This window comes from Triturus cristatus, chromosome 3_1 (assembly GCF_964204655.1).
Source record: "Triturus cristatus chromosome 3_1, aTriCri1.1, whole genome shotgun sequence".
NCBI lineage: Eukaryota > Metazoa > Chordata > Amphibia > Caudata > Salamandridae > Triturus > Triturus cristatus.
Window position 1 is genome coordinate 278,369,256 of NC_140583.1, and position 24,206 is coordinate 278,393,461.

General features: G+C 46.5%; 1 protein-coding gene across 1 annotated transcript in view; it reads right to left on the reverse strand.

Annotated features, from left to right (window-relative positions):
- The window catches only part of CCDC33 (coiled-coil domain containing 33), a 1,193,032-nt gene that overhangs the window by 636,412 nt on the left and 532,414 nt on the right, over positions 1–24,206 (reverse strand). The window contains exons 11-12 of the mRNA XM_085643888.1: positions 23,267–23,394; positions 21,647–21,718 (exon numbers count right to left, since the gene is read on the reverse strand). Coding sequence (XP_085500014.1) covers positions 21,647–21,718; positions 23,267–23,394 — 200 coding nt within the window. The remainder of the gene's footprint in view (positions 1–21,646; positions 21,719–23,266; positions 23,395–24,206) is intronic.

Here is a 24,206-nt window from a genome sequence, read left to right on the forward strand (position 1 = left end):
GGGGGACAGACCAAGCCGTCCACCTGAACCCAAAAACCGGGGAAACCAGCCCCCCCCCCGGAACACCAGACAGAGGACCAAGGCGGACAGAAGCGCAAAACCACTAAAACGCAATGCCGCAGACAGCAGGCCGGACTAGGCCAGCAACACAGCAATCCAAGAGAAGGACGGACCGGGGCGCAACACAAGCCACTCCAAAACCATCAGCAAAAAGATCGCACCAGCGACATACCGTGACGCCACGGAAAGGATTGACAGATTGATAGCTCTTTCTCGATCCTGTGGGTGGTGGTGCATGGCCGTTCTTAGTTGGTGGAGCGATTTGTCTGGTTAATTCCGATAACGAACGAGACTCCTCCATGCTAACTAGTTACGCGACCCCCAGCGTGACTCACAGACTGTTGTTGGGACACCTGTAAAATTTCGGGCCATTTTTGCCCCCTTTTTCTTGTGTTTCCCCCTTTGTTTGACTACCTCCCAGTGGTCCGCCTGCAATTCAGAAGGGGACACTGATGGGAATAATTTGTATTTGGGTTAATTGTCATGTGTAGTAGATTTTGTGTGCTATGTATATAATTGATGTTGTGTGATATATGTCATTGTGTCCTTCTTTGAATAAGCGCCTGTTTTTGTGATATTTTGAAAATTATGTCAGATGTACTCAAAATGAATATTTGATACTCTTGAAGGGGTAATTAAATGTGCTCTCTTCATGAATGATTGATGTATTATTTCCTTGATACCTTTTTTCTCTTTGATATATATAGTGACGCCACGGAGAGCATAAGTCCGAAGGACGACCACACCTCCCCAGCACATGATAGAGCTATATAATAGCTACCATTACCCCACATAGGGCATGTTATGTTCCAGAACACGGGAACCCTCTTAGGAAAAAGTTTCCGCATCAGAGGACAAACAGAAAGACCTGCGGAGAAAACTGCAGACGGCTTGCCAATCAGCCAATAAAGAATACACAGAAGGCCTAATCTCAGGGCCTACATGGCTTACCAACAGCCAAAACCACAAGTCAAAACAGGGCCGTACCAGCAGCCAACTGCACCATGGTCCTAACAAGAGGATCCGAAGGCACATGAACCACACAGAGCAAACAACCGAGAGTACGCTCTACAAGGCCCCAGGAAAACCAAGGAAGAACACCTCCCAAAACACAGACTGACTCACAGGTCACTGAGGAGGAGGAGGAGGAGGTGGTGAAGGAGGAGGAGGAGGAGGAGGAGGAGGAGGAGGAGGAGGAGGAGGAGGAGGAGGAGGAGGTGGAGGACGACGAAGCCCCGCAATAAACCTCTGAGTGGCAGAATCCAAAGGAGCGTGGAACAAAAGAGTGCCATCAAAAGGAAGGTCCACCAACCGTTCCCTCACGGTCTCCGGGAACACACTATCCCGTAGCCAGGCATGCCAACGAAGGGCCACCGAAGAAGCCATCGTACGACCAAGCACGTCTGAAACGTCCAGAGCCGAGCGAAGAATAAAGGCCACCAGCTCCAGGCCATCCAACACATGGTGCCTGAGATCAACACAGGCACCCTCTTGAGAAGCGGCCGACATAAGGGACTCCGCCGCGGCCCACAAGCAAGAAGTTGCCCTTGCTAATACACAAAGAGTGTTAAGGACCCGCAAAGCCGCACTGGTGGAGGCGAAGATATTGCGCCCCCAGGAATACAACCAGCGGGCCTCCTGTGACGGAGGAGACAACACCGATGGCAGGGAGGGAAAGGCAGTCTGTAAAAGAGTGCCCTTGGTAGAGGGGTGGAGGTAAAGACAGACAGGGTCATGCAGCGCAGGACGGTGGTGGTGCAGAAGTGGCTGGGGCACCGGATCCCCCATGGCGGGCCGCCCCCAAACCCCCAAAAGAGACATGTGGAGCGAAGCTTCAAAGGGAAGAAGCAGCTCCCGACCCCCATAACCCTGATGGAGAACCTCCAAAAGATGATCCGTGGGGAAATGGGCAGCTGGATCACCCATGCGCAAGATACCCACTGCCGTGGAGACAGCCCAAGCGAAGGCAGCACCGGCCTCCGTAGGGCCCCGTGGCGGGGAAAGCAGTTCCTCGGTGGGCGACGGCTACAAGCTAAGGCGGCCGTCCCCCAGGCCAACCGGAGAAAGGAAAGGCCAAGTCCGGAAAGGAGGAGGGGGGACCGAGGAATGGGGAACCGGAGGTCCTTCCGGCGAAGACTGCGGGTGCGGCGACGGCGATGAGCCGTCCTTGGAAGACGTCGGGGAAAACTCCACGATGGGGCAGCCCTCCTCTGGAGAAGATGAAACCAACAACCGTTGAACCTCTGGTGAAGAAGGGGCGTCCGAAGACGACTCAACGACCCGATGCCGGCCCGGCACCGTAGAGTCCGCGACCGGCGTCAGGTCAACGTCGACCGGCGCCGAAGGAGACGCCGGAACTACCTACGCCACATTGCGCGGCGCAGGAGACCTGAGCTGGGACAGAGCGGCGGCGGCCAAGGAACAGCACCGAAAAGGCATCGACTCGACCTCCGACGAGGCAGCAGCCTTCGTGGAGGGACGAGGGGGGTCCAGGGGACACGCCCCGACCCCTAGCCTGAGCGGCGTCACCTAGGCCTCGGACAAGGCCACCGCCTGCCCAGAGGACCGAGGGGGACTCAAGGAAACGCCCAAGTCCCGGCAACCTCCCGCGACACCACAATGACCCCCGCGGGGGTTAGCGGGGAGGCAGAGGTGCCCGGGTCCAAAAGATCAAACCCCGAAGGGCCGCACCCCCCCACGGCCCAACATTCTCCGAACCTGGATCTGAACCTGTCGGAGCCGGAGCCACCGCAGAAGTCCCCGCACATGGCAAGGGATCCACAGACATCCCAGGAAGAGAAGGAGAAGAAGGAAGAGCCAAAGAGGCCTGATAGGCCACCGCATAGGCCTCCATCTGGGCTCTGGTCTCCCCCGCGCTGGGGAACGGCGGATAGGATAGCGACACGCGGGGCCGCACCACCCGCGGAGAACCCACGCCCCCAACAGGCCAGGGACCGGGCCTCAGGGACAAACTGCGACACTTACCAACAGGTGAGAGACGCCCTTGCGGCCTGGGAGAAGGACGATGTCGGAGACGGAGGCGGCGGTTCTTGAAGTCGTCCGTGGGGGATGGACGCGGCGACGATACCAACCTGGACATGCGTGACGAAAGGAGCTTCATCCGGCGCTCTCGCCGGGACTTCAGCTTCATTTGCTGACACGCCTCACAATCTGTGGAGTCGTGGTGCTCCCCCTAACACCACATGCAGATGGGGTGAGGATCCGTCGCCAACATCTGGTGTGCGCAAGATGAGCACGTCTTGAAGCCCAAAGGCATTCGCACACTGTACCCAAGAAAAACGCCCAAAGAGGGAAAAGAAGGCCCGAACAGACCAGGAACACGATCCGGGTCCGCGTTGCATGCGGAAAAGAAGAAAACTGATGTCAGCGTGCCGGGGTGGGGCTTATGTGACCTCGCTGACGTCACGCCCACGGAGGACGTCGGGCGGAGTCACGTGGTACCGCCCCCAGCGCGCACAGATGCTGGGCAAGAAAGTTTTCCGGGTCCAGTCTCACGCCTGGGGATAATTCTATGTTAAGGAATCTGCGGCTAGTAGTCTCTATCAGATACTGGTGCCAGTAAGACAGATCCTAGGGACAGGCAAAGGGACAGGTTGTCTGTACAATGTAAGGGGAATCGATTTGGAGGATTCGTCAAAGATATTGGAGTTATCATGTGTAAATAGGAAGGACTGCAGGGACTGGCCCAGTAATAGATATTGTGAAACCTGTAGGAGGATTGGTTCTGGGAATTCACAAAGGATAGCTAACCTGACACTTTTATAAAGAATGGGCTTGATGTATATGAAAAGGAAAGGTTCTACAGGTTCAAAGAGACATAAATAACCTGTTATGAGAAGGGAGGATAAGTTCTGGGGATTCAGCCAGGGACAGAAAGCCTGTCAATAATATGAAGGATGGGTTCTGTGTTGTTGCTGAAGCATAAGGAACATGTCACATGTAAGAAAGAACAGTTTAGCGTATTCTGCAGGTTTATAGACCCTGTCATTGACAAGAGGGAGGGTATTATGATGGAGAGCGTTTTACCTGTAGGGAGAAGGGAGCCTAAGATTGGATATATTTCCATTGTAGGAATACAACGCTAGGAGGATTTCAAAGGGGAATTAGGAGTTCCAGAGAACTATCAGTGGGCAAAAAGCATGTAGTCCTTTTCAAGGATTGGTTCAGGAGATTCCACTCAAGTGATAGAGACATTTTATCTGTAGCACATTGTAGGAAACGGTGTTATTTGGCAAATGGGTGAGAACTCACTTCAAGAAATAATCACAGTTCTGCTGCCCTCTTGCATGGGTCAAAATGACTGGGCCTGCATCTCTGAAACCAGGACCACAGAGTGACTCCAAGGGCTAGTTGGCTGGCCTCCTGATCAGAAGCCTCAGGATCATAACGGTCTTCCAACAACATTGAACCCAGCACCTGGGCTCTGCCATATGTGAATCCTGCCCTTCCAAGTGGTGCCATCCCAGTCCTGGAGCCTTGGAAGTGGGCCTGAAGGTGTTCTGCCAGCACAGTTGTGTTCCCTCCACCTGAACCGATGCATCACCTCGCATCAGAACTGTGAGACCCAGCCTCAATGCAGGAGCCTGCAGCTCCTCGGGACCGCCTGCCCATCTATAGAACCAGCAGTACCAAAGCATCACCATCTCCCCCCCCCCCATACCGGCGCATTGCCTTCGATGCTCGATGCATCCCCCTCGAAACTGAGGCATCGCCGCTGCTGCGTGGACTTCTCCAAAACAAGGACTTTGCATCTCCTTCCCTGTCCATCATATCACTGCTGCGCAACGAATATACAATGTTACATCGCGGTCTTTACAATGCGTTACCTTTACAACGCAGGCATTACAACGCAAGTCATTACAACGACTTGAGCCGGAGGGCGCTGAACTTAGGAATAGTATGATTTACTATTCCAACTCCAGCCTACGTTACAGTAGGGAAGGTGTTGGAATAGTAAATCATACTATTCCTTAGCTTAGAGCACCATCCAGCGCAAGTAATTGTAATGACTTGCATTGTAATGCCCGCGTTTTAAAGGTATTGCGGTGTGAAGACTGCGATGTAACCGATGTTTCCCCTGCGCAACACATCTCAAGGCAAGGACATCGCCTCACCCAATGCAGCCCTGTGGAACCACTGGTGCACGGCGCAGCTCCAGACAAGGACATCAAAATGCACTGTGCAGCACCTGGGATATGCCGCTGCATGACGCATCTCCTCGCCCGGACCTCGCATTACCTCTGTTGCACGATGCATCCTCAACGCGGGACTACACATCTCTTCACAACTACAATTAAGGTACTGTTTTCAGTGAACCTAAGTGGGTCCCGGTAGCCAGGCCACACTGAATCATGGTCAGCCTGGACTTGTGACTTTGTCCTGGCCCGGTACAACTATATAACCAGATAACCACGGCTACTGCTTTTTGTTTTTTGGTGCTGTTTTCACTGAATTCTTTAAATATCTCCGGTACTACTGATTGGATTTTAGTCTTTTTGGTCTTGTTTTATTAATGAAATCTACTCTATTTTTCTAAATTGGTGTGGGATTTCCTTGAGTTGTGTTTTCACATTATTACTGGCTAAAGTTTTGTAAAAAAAACTTTCCAAGTTGCCTCTAAAGTTAAGCCTGACTGCTCTGTGCCAAGGTACCAGAGGGTTGAGCACAGGCTGATTTGGGGTTTGCTTGTGACTTCACCCTGACAAGGATTGTCGTTGCTACTTGAGAAGGGTTTCACCCCCCCCCCCCGCCCTCAACCAGTTACCCTATTTCTTGCACCGCCGATCAGGAGCTGTACAGTGCTGTGATTCGGGGCCCTCCGTTGCTCTGCTGCAGATTTGGTGTGACCTTCAGTTCACAGAGAAAAGTACACTCTGACTCCAACCAAAGGTCCAGGACCTTGAGGATGGCACTTGGGGGGTTAGGACACACTCCCACCTCAGTGTCCCAACTGGGCCAGGCCTGCTCTGGTCCCCTCTGCTGGTATTTGCCAGCAGAGGGGCCAGGCCAGGCCCAGTTGGGACTGATCAGCTAAAAAGCAGAAAAGACCTCTGGCAGCTTGTGTCCCTTTAGCGCAATTAGGAGTTCAGCCAACAGGCCCCAGTTGTCACTTCTGGTCCTGGGTTCAAGGGATGCAGGTCTAATCTTCCTTCTTAGATAGCAGGGAAGTCCTTCTTCTGAATCTGCACAGGTCTAGGAATGGTCTAATTTTAAGTTTTGAGGGTGCCACTTTTATACCCAGTGCCAGCCTATGGGCCGGGTACAAGCAATTTGTCTCTTCCTAAACAGGTGCTGGTCATTTCTTCCCTCTTCCCTGGTTTCGACTGCAGCCTGGCCAGTGAACCAAATGGCAGACAACCCCAGGTGTGAGCCCCATCTGCCAGTGACAGGATAGGCTTCTTCTTAAGTCAGGAACGGCTGAGTACAACTCCCAGGCTATGCTTTGAGGTGCAATCATAGCAGGAGCACAGCTCTTCTCAAGCTATCTTGTCAGGAAGACCCACTCCCCTTTACACCCAGGCGCCTTTGTCCACTATCTGGCCCCAGTACACATTTCCCAGTGGGGCAGCTATCACTAACCAAAGAGCAATAGGCCACTCATGGAAAGGCCATCAAAATGTTCCGCAGGTAAATAGCAATTTTCTAAAAATGGCATTTCCAATAATAATTTAAAATCATACTTGACCACTAAAGAGGATTTTAAATCACAATTAAAATGAGTGAAAGAAATATTTCTCTAGTTGTCCCCGAACTGAATTTAGAGCTTATTAAATGTAATTAGGTAAGCCAATGTTAGTCTGTGGACGGCCAGCCTTGCCACAGTGAAAAACAACATTTGATGTTTTTTACTGCCAGGACATGTAAAACATCAAAGATGCATGTTCTACTTTTTAAATGCCATGCCCCCTACCCTATGAAGACTTTGGACCTACTCTAAGGATGTTCTATATGAATTAAAAATGAACATTTATGCCGAAGTGGCGGGTTACAACTGCACTGGAGGCTGCAAGGGCAGACCTCAGACATGTTTTAGAAACTGCTTTAGTGTGGGACACAATGAGAGCTGGAGCCCACAAGTAATTAAATTACAGGCTCTTGGTACAGGCAGTACTATATATTAGGGGCTTCTAAGTAAATTAAATGTGCCAATCACTTATAAGACAATGTTACCATAATTGCGAGCACATCTAATTTAACACTGTTTAGCAGGGGTGTAGGGCACAGAGTCCTGTGGTCAACAAAAAATGGGTTTAAGGACAGTAGGCAATTATCTGGGGTGACCCTGCAGAAAGGGCAAATTTCCAACACTTAGGATGTGTCCAAGGCATTTATTATGAGTAAAATAGAATTTGGATTTGAAGGCTGCAATCAGTCATCACAAAGGATGGATGTTCCAGAGCATTGCCAAATGGATATCAATACTCCTGCATCTCGAGCTGGATAGGCCCAAGGAATTGAGACAGGGATGCAGACCCTGTTCACAATTCACTGACACAACTGGACCAGATCAGGAGTTGCAATGGGATGTGGCGCATCTCACCTATGGGACTGGAAGAGCACAGGATGAAGATACTTCTAACTGCTGGAACATTAAAGTGTAGTAGATATAGATGGGAATATGAAGCCTCTGGTTCATGGAATTGACACCGTGGCAACGTGTCTATCGCTACCACCTCTTGGACTGAATGGTTTCAGTGGAATGGGTGCTCTGTGGCTAGGCGCATGTGTACAAAACCCAACTCAACAGGTAAAGAGGCTAAAGTAAGTATTTGAATATCTATGGCTCCCAATGGACCCTATTACCAGATCCCTGGATTTAACTTCAGAGACACCAGAGGGACTGAATCGCTGATTTCTAAATCTAAATCCAGAATGTACATGTTGCTTAGGCCCACTCCCCTGGAATGGACCTAAGGCCCACATTAGGAATGGCTAGAAGTGGTCTCCCCAGGGGTTTCTCTCCAGGTCCAAAATTACTGGGACATTTGACTGCAGCTATGGCGGCTGCTGCAGCTGTTTGCCCACCTCCCACCTGCACTGTAAAGGCAGCATGAGGGGAGCATCAAACCTCACCCTTTAACCTCACACTGTTTTACCACCCCCCAGATGCCATGCCCTATGCCAGGCACCACAGTTCTTAAAACAGTCCGCACACATTTCCCATCAAGCAGGCAGTAAATGTGTGTAGATTTGGGACAGTTATTTCCTCCAGGAGCGGGAATATTGTGTAATTCGGCCCAGAATTCGTGCGTCTATGTTATTGCCTAATGCAGGGGAAATATCCTGCAATTCCCAGATTTACACAGTGGAAATCAGAGGTACCCCTGCAACTATATTTTGCCAACTTCGTATTGAGGCCCTTAGTTTCTTTGATGTCTGATTTTTTTTTCTTGAGATACTTTTCATTAGCATGATATGACTCAAGCATTTTCTCATATTAATTCCAAGCTAGATGTCTCACTTGAAACTTACCCATCTTGCTGCAAGTAACTCCATCTCTCCATGTCCCCTTTAGTTCTTCCATATCCAGTTAACTTACCTCCCCCTCTTTTTGTGTATTGAAAACTGTATACAAAATAGGAACAGGGTTGGCCAATGTGACCATAGATGTCTAGGCACTTTAACAATCCAAAATATAAATGAAATCTATTCAATCTTTTTAGCTCAGAACTTGGGAATCTCAACAAATATCCGCAAAATATAGTTTCTCCATCCTGATGAAGGTCTAAATTGATTTGTCTGAAACTATAGACTTGCAGTGGATGTGTAATTAGTAATTAAGACACTGTAAGAGAGGAGTTTGGAGAGATACAATCCTTTATGTGCTTGGGATACGTTTGAAAATATGTACGCCCCATATCACAGATGACTCGCTCTTCCATGTTTTTAATGATCAAGGATGAATGTTGGGTTGTCTTGATTATGTTGTCAACATTTTTATGTGTATAATGTATCAATTTTCTAATTAATTTATGTATGTATATGACTAAATGAATGAATTTATAACAAAGGAATATGTAAAGGAATATAATCTGCATATATTTGTTGAGGTTCCCAAGTTCTGAGCTAATTAGACTGAATGAATGTCATGTATATTTTAGATTGAAAATTGTATACTGCAGGAGCGACATCAAGAAGTGTATTCAAGGCTCCGTAGAAACAAACATTCAAAATAATTAGGGCATACTAAAGGCAAGCCATGTGCCAAAACATGATGCTACAAACATAATATAATATTAAAACAAATAATATGAATAACAACAAATAATGATAACCTAGAGAAAGTACAACTAATTAATAAAAACAGGCAGAACGAAGCTTTAAAAGAGCAACAGAACTTTTGGGCTTACAGAACTCAATTAGGGAAACAAAGTGGAGGTGGTAAACACAAAGAATTATAAAGAGAGCTTTAAATTTGGTAGAAAGCCAGAAACAAGCAAATATTTCTTTGTTAGCTTGTGCAATGGTTAATTTTTTTCATTTGTTTTTACTGGAAATGTATGCTACAAAAAAGAAAAAGAAAAAAATGAAAACATGCAGCCTTCTAAATGTGGACACCATACACTTGCAATTCAGTTTTTAAAATGATGGCGTTTTCACTGAAGCTGCGATTTTACTAGTGATTTTTTTTAAACAAGACTGTCAGATGCGCCATGCATTCTATTCTATTATTTGTAAAGGAGACAAAACCAAATCACCACCTAATGAAGCACTCAAATGATAGATAACTACAATGTTACTTGTACACTTTAGACCAGCGACTTTTAAAAGTAACTAGAAAATAAATCACCATTTAGTACAGAACCCGAAGTGCAGGCAAAGTAAATATCCAGTATTTCAAATTTGTATAAAATTTAAATAAAATAAACACACACTTTGAATCAGATGTGTTACTGTAGAGAAAGGGACTATTTTAGGCAGATATGAACAATGTGCACATGCTTTGTGCAGTCTCTCAAAGTGAAGGGAGCCAATCGTGAAAGTGGGCTGGTCGCCTGCACTATGCTGTATGTTGTGGTGGGCAGAAGCAAAATGTGAGTACATTTTGACAGACGAGTGGAAGAAGCATGCTGGCCAAAAAACCCTCTCGAAGTATATTATGTGCGATTTTTCTGGAAAGCAAAGGCCTGGTGTGACAGCAAGCAGTCTCAACATCAAAACCAGACCTATAAAAAGTGATTTCCATTTATTAGTTTATTTTTAAATGGAGATATTTTTCACCTGAGGCCGACATCCGGTTCGCCCGAAACCCAGTCATTCAACTTCCAGACAAGGCAGTCAGATGGCCCCAACCAAACAGCCCTGAAATCTTGGCATGCATTATGAACCAAATCCTCCCTTCAAGAAGGGGCCAGTGAGCTCTGTATAGGGTGACCAGGCGTCTGGGAAATGCTAGGACAGCCCCAGTGTTTCCCATCTGTCCCGTACATTTCAGCAGGTTTAGCACACGTCCCAGTTTTCAGAGAGTCTACTGAACACTTTCACGTGCTCTAGTACTGAGTTAGTTAGCAGCCCTTATCAGAAAGCAATTAAATTAACATCGACGATACTGTATGTAAAAGTTGCATTAATCACTCTTAGTACCTCATTGTATGTGCTTTCTAAGTAGATAAGCTGTCAATTAAGCCTTTTTGTACCCACCGGTCGATGTTAACTTGCAGTCCTACATGTGTGCTTGTGTTCACACAGGATTTTTAGTTTTCTAAAGCTGGCACCTTAGCTCTGTACAGCACAGGTGTACCTCCTGCTCCGAGTCCCAGGTGCATACCCCACTGCCCTCGCAGCCTCTCGCGTGGCCTCTCTGCTCCGCCCACCCCCTTCCCACGGTCCCCCTTCCCTCCATCGCCGCCGCTCTACCCTCTTCCCAGGTCCAATCCAGCTGAGCGCTTAGGGTCTCGTTTTAATTACTGGAGCACTTTATTATCCTAACAGGCTCACTTTATGAGCTCTCTTTCGGGCTATAAGCATTTACGAGGCACGTGGGTGGGGAGGCCCATCACCACTGCCGCTCTCGGCAGTGTTTACGAGCGGGGGAAGCGGCAAGGAGGGGCGTCTGTGCCTCGAGGAGGGAAGCACGAGGAAAATCACTGTAGGAACTCCAGCCAGAGCAGGAAAGGCGAAGAATGACGCGCAGCTGTCATCAGCGTCGACATTATGTTATGCACGCTGGTGTAAGGATCAATACCAAACCACTATACACAACATCTCTAACACTGGTGCAATTCATTTGTGAACTTTGCATTGCGATACAGTCAGCAAACGTCTCGTATTGACAACGTAGTCAACGCAAGTAACACCTAAATACTTCATTGTTGTTTTAGCCAAATCGTTCCTCAGTCATGACAACTCCATCTATACCAGAAACCAAGGCCCACATTCTGATGTAGGGCGGACCGCCACCGACAGGCCGTCGGTGCAGAGGGTTGCATCCAGGGCATCGGCAGTCGTAGGCAGTCGGAGCAAATAAGTCGGAGGGGGGGGGGGGGGTTGGGGAGGAGTAACGTCATCTCTGACAGGATCAATGATCCCACTGCGACGGCCGTCAGATTCCTAACCCTACTTGGAGGCGGTGCACCGCCGTAGGGATTAGGATATCCCTTTCTACCTGCCTGTTCATGGCGTTCCCACCGCCATGAACAGGCAGATGGAAAGGGGCTCCAACTGCAGTGGACCACCGCTTAGTGGCCTGGGGGGCAATACCTGTGCCCACACATCGATGCACATTGTGCCAGGCACCACAGGGTGGCAGGCACATAGTGCATGGATGCGCACACAGTGCCTTTATCAAGTGTGGCTTGTGCTGCAGCCCATTTCCTGGGCCGCAATTTTTTTTTTACGACCTCCGTCACGACGATCGTATCCTAATAGGGCAGGTGAGACCACCGACTCATTGTCAGATGGTTTGTACCTAAAACGATGGCGGTCAGTGGTGTGACCAATAGCCATTGTAATGAGACCCTAAGTGAATGGTAAAATATGAAATGTGCTCTGGCTTTAAAAAATATACTAATGGCATCATGGCTTGCAAACTGCTGCTATCAATAGGTCACCTGGATCACTCTATTTTGTAAGGAGCAGCGAGCCAGTAGGGCAGCGTTGGCAAAATTCATTTTGGAGGTAGAGGGGATGCTTTTAAGATGGCTGCCAGGTTTTACAAGGATCTGTGCAGAGTGGACAGATGTTTGTGTTACAACAAATGCACCCTCGGCATCGAGGGAGTGACCTGTAAAATCAGAAGGGCCAATACACTGCGAGACAGGCAGGTATGTAATACATCTGTCTATGATCAACTACAATGCACATTGATTTCAATGACAATTTGCATTCCAGAAACTATAGTGGTGATGTAGTGATACAAATATTCGCCTCGGGTGAATGACATAAAGCCCCTCCTCATCCTAGATTTAAGTAAAGGCACAATACTGAGGTCATCAAGTGTCATAAATGTTCCTCCTCAACCACTTTGCATGAATCTGTCCTGTAAAGATGTAACATCTCTCATGATTACTCTACCAAGACCACATATCTTTTCAACTTTTTTACTTTATGTACTATTGTTTTCTTTAGTTTACAATACTCTTCTACAAGTAAGGAATATGAATTATCCCAGTATTTTTTGCTTTCCTTGGTTCACATGTGAATTAGTCAGGAAGGCGCTGCGGCTATTTAGAACCTCAATTGTTTCTGTTTGAGGTTATGTGGTGGCTATGATATTTACATTACTTACAGCTCTATGATCTTTGAGATGGGAGTGTTAAAACATCAGAATTACTATCATTTCACCCCTCTTCTCTTTGACAGCTGTACATTACAAAGGTGAGTCATATCATCCTGGGGAGTGGTGGAGAGGGGTGTGGGTAAAAATGAATGGACTGGAATGTGGCCCGGGTGATCACCAGTGGCTGAGATTAATTCAAGCATTCCTTCTATCACTTTGTTTTCTGTTAATGTATATTCTCTAAATAAAACAGGTATGCTCAGAGATTGGTTCCTATCGTTGTACAACAGGACTTAAGCTATACCTCACCGATGAGGCCTAAATGCCTGAAATAAGTTTGTGGCGGTGTGTGTTTCCTTCTGTGGGACCTGGCCTGACAGTGTGGACTGAACTGCTGCTGTTGGGACAAGACCATGGTTGATTTGCATGACATCTCTGTTTGAGCGGTACAACAGATGAAAAACAGTGGGAAGTTAAGCGGCCCAAGTGATTGCTGGTGGCTGAGATAAAGAGAGTTTATGTTTGCTGATTTTTGATTTTCAGCACACACAGCAATCCTTTACTGAGCATATCTACCATCAGCTCACTGGATGTAGAGGACAAAGAGAGGTCGCAGCAGTAGACTAAGGTGGCAGTACAGCCTTGTTACAGGTCATCGGCCCGGAGGAATTGCCTACTGGCCTCTCCTGTATTTTTTAAATGTGTATGCAAGTCTCCTGCAACCAGGTCCTACGCTCCATTTATGTGGAACGTTTGATGACGTGCGTGTGTGGAACTTAAGTTATGTGCAGTAGGATGTACATAGAGTGTGGCCAACCAAGAGTTCATTTTAATTTCCTTCATTGGAGTGCTACCTACGGAGTGGTACCTAAAATGGAGGAGTGGGGAGAGCCACAAGCAGAAAGAAGAGTTATGGGGCTTCTTCAAAGGATTTCAGCGGTCTTTTGTAGTGCACCTGACTCCAGGGTATAGAAGGTAGAAGACGGGATTATTTTATAGCTTTGCCGTATTCCTCTTCCATGTTCTCCATATGTGCTACCCATAACAAGTGGAGAGTTTGTTAAAAAGGGAATATGCGTTTTGGGTCTTCCTTGACAGAAGACTCCCAAACTCTACTCCACTTTTCTGCTGACACTTTAAGACAAAGACTAGTTTGGGTGGAATACACAAACTTTAGGAACTACTTGAAACTGATCCTAGAGATGGGCCACTAGAATACACAAATTCTGTAAATGTAGTATTTGTGCAGAGCAGAAACTACTAGCCAGTGTGGCAAGCGTTCTTTAGCAGAATTAAGGGTCCCACGCCAATGGAGACTAATACACTCTTCTGTGCTAAACGAATGTGTTCGCTGACTGGTAACTCAAATTTTGCCAGGTTCAAGAAAAGCAATCAGGAAGTTTTGAAATCTGCCTGGAAGAGCACCTCTGAACCCATCTTGAGGGAAACAGCTGACTAAATGCTAAGGAGGCATGCTGGAGGTACAAGATGCTGCCTAGAAAGCGAGCACTGCAAGAAGCTAAGATTGCAAAGCGGAACCCAGCTTTCTGTACCTCAGGAAAGAATCGGCACTGCCAGGTTGTGTGATAAGGCCTTGAGACCCTCAGGTGCCTGTGGATGACCCAGAAGCGGACGAGCGTGTGAATGTTTGGTGCCCATGGAAATCACAATTCCATGCCATAGGTTTTCTTTAACGAGAAAAACACATATAACTGAGTGGCACCTAAAGAGTTTTTATCACATTCCAGCTGATCTATCAGAAGTCAAAACACCTGGAGACGGTTGGTTCTACATCGAGATCACATACCACGACTGACAGTCACACAGACCACTGTAGGATCATCGCTGTGGCCTGGGGTAGGCTATTTATGTGGCATGGGTAGTGGATTTGTCTTTTGGCCAAAGAAGAACCCCAAATGAAAATCTGCTCAATTTCGTGTGACATCAGTGGAGCACAGCCCCCATGTTCCCACCTCCTCACCTGCAGGACACACCTGTGCACAATACCAGGGCCTCTGAAAGCAGCAGTAACAGTTGGGCCAAGACAAGGCAATTGTTGATGGTGAGTTTTGAAAGACCGCACGTCAACGAGAGCTGCACTGCTGCTGCACCTCCTTGACAGAAATGGACCTACCTGCCACAGAGTAAACATTAAAGGTACAGGGCAAGAATGTGGCCTTGCCAGGAGGACTGTAAAATTTGGGACATTTCGCAAGCCACCGTGAAGCTAGCTATTATTGATGCTGGGAGAGGTGTACTCAGAGGGGCACCAGGAGATAAGTACCCACCAATTCCCCTCTCACTCCCAGCAAGGGAATGTGTCCTAACTTATACTGATTGCATTTCGATGCAATACTTACAAAGGGTAGGACGAAGAAGTGCCGGCTGGCTCCCTTACAAAACGATCACTATTCTGTCAACTATGTGCCGTAACTCTGCCCTCTGTCCATTGTCGCCGGGAGATTCTGCTTCTAGCTATCTGTCAATAACATATTTTATCCCTCTAAGTTTTTGTTAAAAGTAATTGGTAATAATGTTCTGCTTTAATTTTTAGGTATATGAATCCCTTTATAGAATGTTAACGTGTTTATAATCCAAATGATTTGTGTTTTAAATAAGTTATTCGACCTACAGTAGACATAAATAACCAGATCGCATACCAGCTGTTGACAAAAGTTTGAAGTTCCATTGAAAGGTCACATTTCTGGTAGACTTGATTGATATTGTTGATTAGGCTATGAAGACCTAAAGGAGGTGGGGACACTGATATTGGCTCCACCATATATGATAAGGCCCCGTCATCTATTATTCTTGGCATTCTGACACTCTACTCATGTTCTATTGCAATTTATTTTCTCATAATCCTGTTTCTTAAGGTGTTCCACGAAAATACTGACTTGCTGTGCAATTGATGTAACATTGGGTACGTGGAACACAAACCTGGGCTTTTGATCTTGCCCCTCCGTCCCTCTTCATTTTCAATATGACACCTGGATCCGTATTTTCTCCATGATAACTGGAAGTGTTAAGGTTGCTTCCTTTCGGATCCATTTTCACTTCTTCTCTATGTGCTGGGAAAATGTCAAGTTGCTTTTAGTGGTGAACTGCCATGCACCGTCACTTAGTTGGCTACACTGTATTATTGTCTGTTTCTGAACTTTTGTGGGTTCTATAAAGAGGGAATGAGGATGGCCCCTTACTGCCTTGCTTTCTGAAGGGGTGGTCTTCTGGGAGACCCAATGATTCCTTTGTCTGGTGGATGACCTTTAAAAAGGCAGCTCATGTGGACCCAAAATCTCTTTGGGTTTATGTAAGCTGAGTGGAACAAGGGCCTTTACAGAGCCCATTACATTGAATCTGAAGATTCGTCATTACTGGAGTGTACCCTTGCAAAGGATATGGGTGGAATGAAGTAAAGGGGATATCAGTTCCAATCAATTTCTGTTTTACCTTCTAATAAAACGTTCATGTTACATAATCTTGGCTTGACCATTCTAAGTTCTGTACTTCAAGTTGCATTGTTGTTGATTTTTGTTACACACTCCACTCATTTGCATTTTCTCCGAGTACACAATAGGCAGCGTGGAAGTTGAGAAACAGCTTGCACACTCGAAGACACTCCAGTTTTGGGACTGGTTTGGAGTCTTATAGGAGATGATTCCACACCAAAAGGCAAACATCTTCAGAGACCTATTTCCCTAGTAGGAATCAGTAACGAGTCCTAGAAAACTCAGTGGAGGCGCAGGCTGCCGTTTAAGACCAATTCATTTGTGCAGACTGATTTCCCTTTAGTGTTGAGTCTTTCGGCTTAGTGGTGTTTTGAACCAACCCTTTGTGTAGTGCATTGTTGCCATCATTTGCGTTTATATACTATGTTCAGCTGTTACAATTGAGTTGTCTTAACCAGTAAATGTTCAGAATCACTATAGTTACAGCAGTGCCAGTCTTGAGTTTTGTATTTTAGTTTGGCTCGCTCTAGTTGCAGCAGTACCAGCACTGAGTTTCATAAGGTGTTTTAGTTTAGCTCACTCTTGTTGTAGAAGTACCAGTGTTATGTTCCATAAGGTATTTTATTTGGACTTATAATGGTAATGCATTGTTTGAAATTTGTCTTGGTGGTGATGATGTCGTCTGGGAGAGAAATAAGGAGCTGGGTGTGGTCGTTGTAGGAGATTATGTTGATTCTATGGAATCTGATGATGTTTGTGTTGGAAAACGAGGCAGCATCTGTGAGGCCTGCACAAATAACATGACTACATTTGTCCTTCACTGGGAACCAAACACCCAATTGTAGCGCCTGACTCTCAGAGGGTAGCGTTGCAGAGCAGTCTGAGGCTTACTCAAGGGAGGTGGTGTGGGCTAGTAATCGCCATTTGCAGGTGCACAAAAATAACACTCAATAATTGATTTTCCAGTCTGTACTTTGCTTTATAAAAGTAAGAGTACATTTATTAAACACACACACTACTCAGTACCATGCACCAATTTACAAATATACATAAGCTGTTGGAATTACTTTGTGACATTGCATAACATCTCCACCCCTCCCGCAGGGGGGTGGGGTCTAGTACCACCACTCCCATGTATGCACATCAACTTGCCCCCAATGCAGTTAGTTGAACATAACCTGGAGAGAGGGCCCTGCGCACTGGCACCATCCCAGTGGCGACCCACCCCATTACCTCAACAAGCATTAAAAAGGGGTAAACCTGCCTTGGTGACACATGACCCTGACTGAGCATCTCCTACTGACCATAAAGTATGCACCTCTGTATCTTAAGGGCTAGCAGTCTGGGGTCTTCACCTAAGCGCAGCAGCAAGAATTCATGTTTACGCATACTTTAGAATGACAGTACTCATCACCTTGGTTGATCATTTGAATGCATTGCAATCACAGCCCCTAAAGGCTTCACATATGAAATCACAGGATTACGCATATACAGCCAGACACCCTAGCAGGACTGTCTGGCAACATAGCCCCACTTGGCTTATGACATCTCCTTACACATGTGACTTACAGTCCCTTCAAAAGAAGTACTCCTGGCAACTACACTTCTCCTGCAGTGTGCCTCTTCCCTTTAACCCCTTCCATGCTCATGACGGAACGGTTCCGTCATGAGCCACGGTTGAGCTGTGCTCATGACGGAACCGTTCCGTCATGGTCCCGCCCGCGCTCGAACCCTTCAGCACCGCGGCGGAATTCGCCCAGCGCTGAAGGGGTTAAAAGGAATCACAGGTAAAAGCATGGGATTACGTAAATACAGCCAGACCCCCTAGCAGGAAGGTCCAGCAACATAACTCCATTTAGCTTAAAATCACCTTACACAGGTACTTCACTTTACACGTGTGACTTTCAGTCCACCTAAAAAGAAATAACCAATAGTAAATGCATTTCGGTGCAATTACACCACTTCACCTCCAGGGGATGCCCTTCTCCAGACATCCCCAACTCAGCCCTTCACTCCATGATGCACTTCATAGTACACCCTCAGCTGTAGAACATAAGTTCCAGCCTAGAAGGTGTAAAAGGCTGGCTGAGCCCTTGAGGGGTTATTCTTTCAGATGCCCCGTGAAACTTAGGGGTGGACTGTTCTTCTTTATGCTGGGGGAGACTGCGGTGCTCCTGCAGCCCCCCTGCACCCCTTTTCACACGTGAGGGTGACCCCCCCTCCTCTGGGGGCCACAAAGCACCAAAATGGCAGATTTCCAAATGCCTGGTGAGGCATTATGGGGCGCTTCATGCTCCTCTTTACCAGCCCCTGCACCTGGGAACACTCTCCTCTGCCCTCTGGGTCGCTGAGAGGGTAGATTCAGCAGTGTGCTGTCTTCCGTGAGGGTGACCCCCCTCCTCTGGGGGCCACAAAGCACCAAAACGGCAGATTTCCAAATGCCTGGCGAGGCATTATGGGGTGCTTCATGCTCCTCTTTTCCAGCCTCAGCCACTGGGAACACTCTCCTCTGCCCTCTGGGTTTCTGAGAGGGTAGATTCAGCAGTGTGCTGTCTTCACTGGCTCCCTGCGCCAGCCTTTCACCAGGCTCGCCTTCTGGGCCTATCTCCCTGCGCAGAGGCCCCTGCTTCTGTGCACCAGTCCTGGGCTCTTCTTCTGGTGCTGATAAGGTCCTGGGGGCTGTCAGGGGGTCTCTCCTTCCAACTGCCCATTGCGCCAGGCTCCAGCACCTTCACCCTCAGCAGACCACACCCCAGAGAGACCTTCTCTTCCTGTGCAAGCACTTTTTAAAAGTTGAGTAGGGGGCTGGCAGGAAGTCTCTGTTGGTCCTATCAAACAGCGACACATCACGTCCCTGCCCTGCTCCCTCCTTCTTGTCCAGCCTCTGACCTTGTACAAAATGGCGTCGGCCAGGGTTTCTGCCACATGTCTCGGAAGCACCTTCCCCCCAAGCTGCCTTCCCTCCTTGGTGCAGCCTGGTGCCTGGCACCCAGCGACAGCGGTTGATGGATTGGCCTGTAGCCCCACCCATCTTCTCTTCGTGGAGAGGAGGCCTTCGCTTGTGGAAGAAAGGTTATCAATCCATCCAGCTGAGGTCAGCCCTCAGCCTGGGTCTGGTCATGGCTGGCTCAGAGAAATATGACAGTTCTGGATGACCCAAAAGCAGTACAAATATGACTTTGGACTCTGCAGAATACTTATTTTCACATTTGCTACACTGGACTTAAGTGCGTGTCTGGAATCTGTAGGCCTAATTGAAGTTAATCTAGCCCCTGGCTCCACATTCCCATAGGGGAATAAGGAAGTGAAAACACAGTAAAACACATTGACTTTCCCTGACATGTCTCTTCCATCCTGAGTTCACTGTGGGTGAGTCCCAACTTATGAGGCTCCCCTACAGGAAAAGCTCAACAATAAGGTGCTCAAAAAGCGAAAAATCCGGGCGGCCCATAGTGTCAGACCCACCTTCTAACAGTTTGCCAGAGGAATCATGTATAAGTTGAAAAGTGTGGGATTCAGTGATGATCCGCAGATGAGGTCCTTAGGTTCTGATGTGAACAGCGAGAGCCTAACTTGTGATGTTCATCCGGAGAGGAAGGAAGCTATCCAGTTTCACAAGGCATTTTAGTTTAGCTTAGTTTAGTTTAGCAGTACCAGTCTTGAGCATCACAAAATATTTTAGTTTGTCTCACTCTAGCTGCAAGTGTTGAGTTTCACAAGGTATTTTCATTTACCTCACTCTTGTTGCACCTGTACAAGTGTCGAGTTTCACTAGGTATTTTAGCTTAGCTCGCTTTAGTTGCAGGAGTACTAGTGCTTTTGTTGCAGTGCTGAGTTTCACAACGTATTTTAGTTGCATTCCCTCTAGTTGCACCTGTAAAAGTGTTGAGTTTCACAACGTATTTTATTTTAGCTCACTCTAGTTGCACCTGTACAAGTGTCGAGTTTCACTAGGTATTTTAATTTAGCTGACTCTAGTTGCAGCAGTACTAGCACTGAGTTTCACAAGGTACTTTAGTCTAGCTCGCTCTGATTGCATCAGGACCAGTCTTGAGTTTAACAAAGCATTTTAGTTGGGCTCTCTCTAGTTGCAGTTGTACCAGTCCTGGTTTAACACAGTATTTTGTTTATTTTCTGTATGGTAGTTATTGGAGGCTATACAAGGATGTCAGGCTTGTGCATGCTGCTCCTTAGATCCATGGACTTGACGCCACAGAATATACACAGTAACAGACTTAACACACTTTGGTGCTAGTAAATCCAGAAGCAGAGATATAGGGCATATTATCAAGTCCGGCGATAAAATTATTGCTGCTTTAGCGGCAGAAGACTGCCGCTAAAACGGCGATAATGGGCTTGATAATATGCTCTATGGAATTCCAATTGAAGCTCAGGTTAGATGTCCTCCACATCTAACATGGGCTTTAATTGGAATTCCATAGAGCAAATTATCAAGCCCATTATCTCTGTTTTAGCGGCACTTTTCTGCCGCTAAAGCGGCGATAATTTTATCGCCTGTCTTGATAATATGCCCCATAGTTTTCCTGAATGATTTCAGCAAAATTCTAAATATATATTACATTATTCTAGGTATAATTTGTTTTCACCGGACTATCGATCACACTCACTTCTCAAACCAGCCGGAGCAGCCCGTGCACGTAAGAGGGGTGGGTCTCGACAGACGACCATGAGGGAAAATTAAATAAATAATAAATGTTCTCTTGTCATCGTCTGTTGAGTCCCCCCCCCACCTCCACTCCCGCCCCACCGCTCTTACCTGCATGGGCCGCTCCTGCAAACCAGTCGGTATTTGATGGGTTGCACCTGCGAATCCTTATGAAGTGTAAACTATAACGTTGACCCAAATTACCCAGCAAGGAATACAGAAAAGCCCCTTATTGCTGCTCAGGCAGGTGCAAGACACTCCTCACCAGAATGACATGGAAACAGACCCCTCCAGGGACATGTCTCATTCTTTGGATTTAAATGTGAGGGAACGGCTGCAGTTCTTGATTTCAGGGTGTGGACCAGGACAAATACATATAATTTGAGGACATAGTGACTGCTCCCGCACTGAATATGTGGCCAAGAAGATATAAAATGCTTTGTATCCGAGAATAAAAGTATATCTCAACTTTTTATCACATACACTTTGCCATAAGGCAAATAAATAAATAACACATAGCAGAGAGACATATGCATTTTATGAGGTCAGTCATATCAAAACCTTTATTACATGACAAGGGGACAATTCCCATGCTTTAACAGAGTACAGAAAGCCATTTCACAGCCGTGTGCAGAGATGATTGGCTGGGTGACCATAGATCAGATTCTATGAAAGCAGATAGTGTAAACCCTCTTCCTCACCCCAGACCCAGTGCCCTAACTATCTTCTCACCTCAGAGCAGATCAGCCGCAGGATGAGGCTCACGCTTGGTGCGGTGTCAGATGCATCCCTGAGGTATGTTCCCTACAGGTCAAGAAACAACACATTATGAGAGTTTGTAACAATACACGGATCAAAGAATCAGACAGACGGACCCAAGAACTGGGGAAGTGGGTGATTCTCCTCGGTCCATCCATCTCATGTGGTACAGCATGATAGACAGAAGATATGGGGCACCGTTTCTTATTATCACATTAGATGGATAGGGTACATGAAGGAAACAGTATCACAGCCCATTCAATACATTAATTAGATAATACATTTACCAGAGAGTGCATTTTATGTTTTTAACATACTCATTTCAAATAGACTTTATCAATTATTGATATTGGTCACTATTGCTGTAAACTATGTTAGAATGTGGAGGGATGGGTCGACCACTACTAAAATAATCTAATCAGGGAGACATCAAGACGTCTGAAAAGAGGGAAAAAGAGTACCCCATATGCATCAAAAATATTATTCAAGGTTATCTAGGAGAAGGTGCCCGTCTTGAGGTTGACTAAAATGCTTGGGCTGCGCGGCCACTTACATCTGAGGTACAGATTGTGCTTGAATGTGTCTAAGAAGAAGAGAAAGTACTTCTTTAGCTGAGGAGCAGACATCTCGGTAGGTGAATGAGGTTTAGAGAGAAGAATGTCTGCTTTAGTTATCGGTTTGCTATTCTCTTTAGCAATCCCACACAGCGCCAGCTTTAGGGCAGTGCGACTGGTGCAGCCGCACTGGGCACTGACCTGGGAGGGGGAGCAGACCTGGAGATGGGGGGTGCTATGTTTAGCAATAACTTAGGATTTAAACACACCTTCAGCAGAGTTCCTTGTGCATCCAGTTTTCAGGCAGCATTAAAAATGTCAAGATAACTCTTGTGATTAAAGTTCCAGCTAGAGAAAGAGATCAGAGTTCTGCCTAGGGGAAGTTTTGACTCGCCATAAAGTAGCATAGAGGGTTAATATGCCTGCTGCAAAGAACACGTACCATGTAATCACAGATCTGTATTTTATGTGGATAGCCGAGTGGATACCTGCTTTTGCCACAGAGATCTTTTTATCATTGTAATTCATAAGATACAACCCTAATACAGAACAGTGACTGTTACGAACTGTCATCAAAGAGCTGCTTGCTAACTGCATTAAATAGGTTAAGATCTCCTGTTTTTCCCCCCAGTCTTTTATTATCTATTCCTAATGTTGCTGAAAATTATTTGTTTGGGTAGATATACATTCTTATTAGTAAAGCCAGCCTTTACCAGCGCTTTAAATCAAATTAAATGTATGTGAGGGAGGGGCTATGGAGCAATGAGGGGCACTTTTGCCTGGAGGTCGTGAGGGAATCCGAGGAGGTGGTCATGGAGGGCACCAAAAATGATTGTTGCACTGGGCGCCAACGGCTCTTAAGCCAGCCCTGATCTCACAGTTAGTGAGAGGAGTTGACCTCAAAGATTCTTGATTTGGCACACGGTGTAGATCTATCTCCTGTTAGGATTTTGCAAAGTTATTGAGAGGAACAGAATGCAGAGTAAGAGCGCCTGCTAGATTGCCCCGCCCTCTTGTCATCTCTGAATCAGATTCTTACCTGGACAGGAAGCATTTCAACTTGGATCCCGCGCTGGCCGTCCTCTGACAGAAGCTTCTGATACACAGGTGGGGTCAAGGGCACCAGAGAGAATCCCAGGGGTCTGTCCAGATACCAGGAGGACCGATCTGTCACGAGTGCAGCAAAAGCAAATCAAACATTATCACAGAGGGAAGAGAGGGTGAGGGTGAAAAGTAATGCTGGGAGATGGGGTGGATGATGAAGGGATGGGTGGCAAGTAAGTATAGGAGAAAGGATGGCAATCAGGGGAGTGAGAGAAGGACAGATGGGAAAACAGATGGCTGTGACAAAACTCTGTTATGGGATTTTGAATGGAAAAGTTAATGAAACTTTTCATAATCAAAATATGGGGCATGTATAATTCTTTTTGACTAATTTAGCCCAGATTCTTCAGTGGAGTCGAAGTTATTAGCAACTAAAATTGTACTTTCTCTATAAACCTACTTAACCGCTCCTACAGATGTATTAGCATGGAGTCTTTGATACTATACTGCCTGACTGTGATAGTGTGACAAAATATATTGCATTAGCACCATCGTCTAATACAAGGTGTATAATCTCATTTTTGTTTAAATGTATCTTCAGCTTCCACCAAATTTTTCTTTCAGGTAGAGTTCATCATAAGTAGGTGCCCCTAGGTGGAATGTCAACATCTGGTCTATTTGAAACACCTTGAAATATGTCTGCATATGTTAAGTATTTCGATAATCAAATCCTTCTTGGCTTTTTTTGAATCTCCATAGTTAATTAAACAGCACAATGATACAGGGAAAGTTGGATTATACATCCAAGTAAATGGTTACACAAAGAACAAGCAGTGCCATTACACACAATGGTATGTCCTTGTAGCAAATTAGAATATTATTGTTACAAGATCGCAGCATTGTTTTGAAACAATTCAGAAATCAGTGTTTTTAAT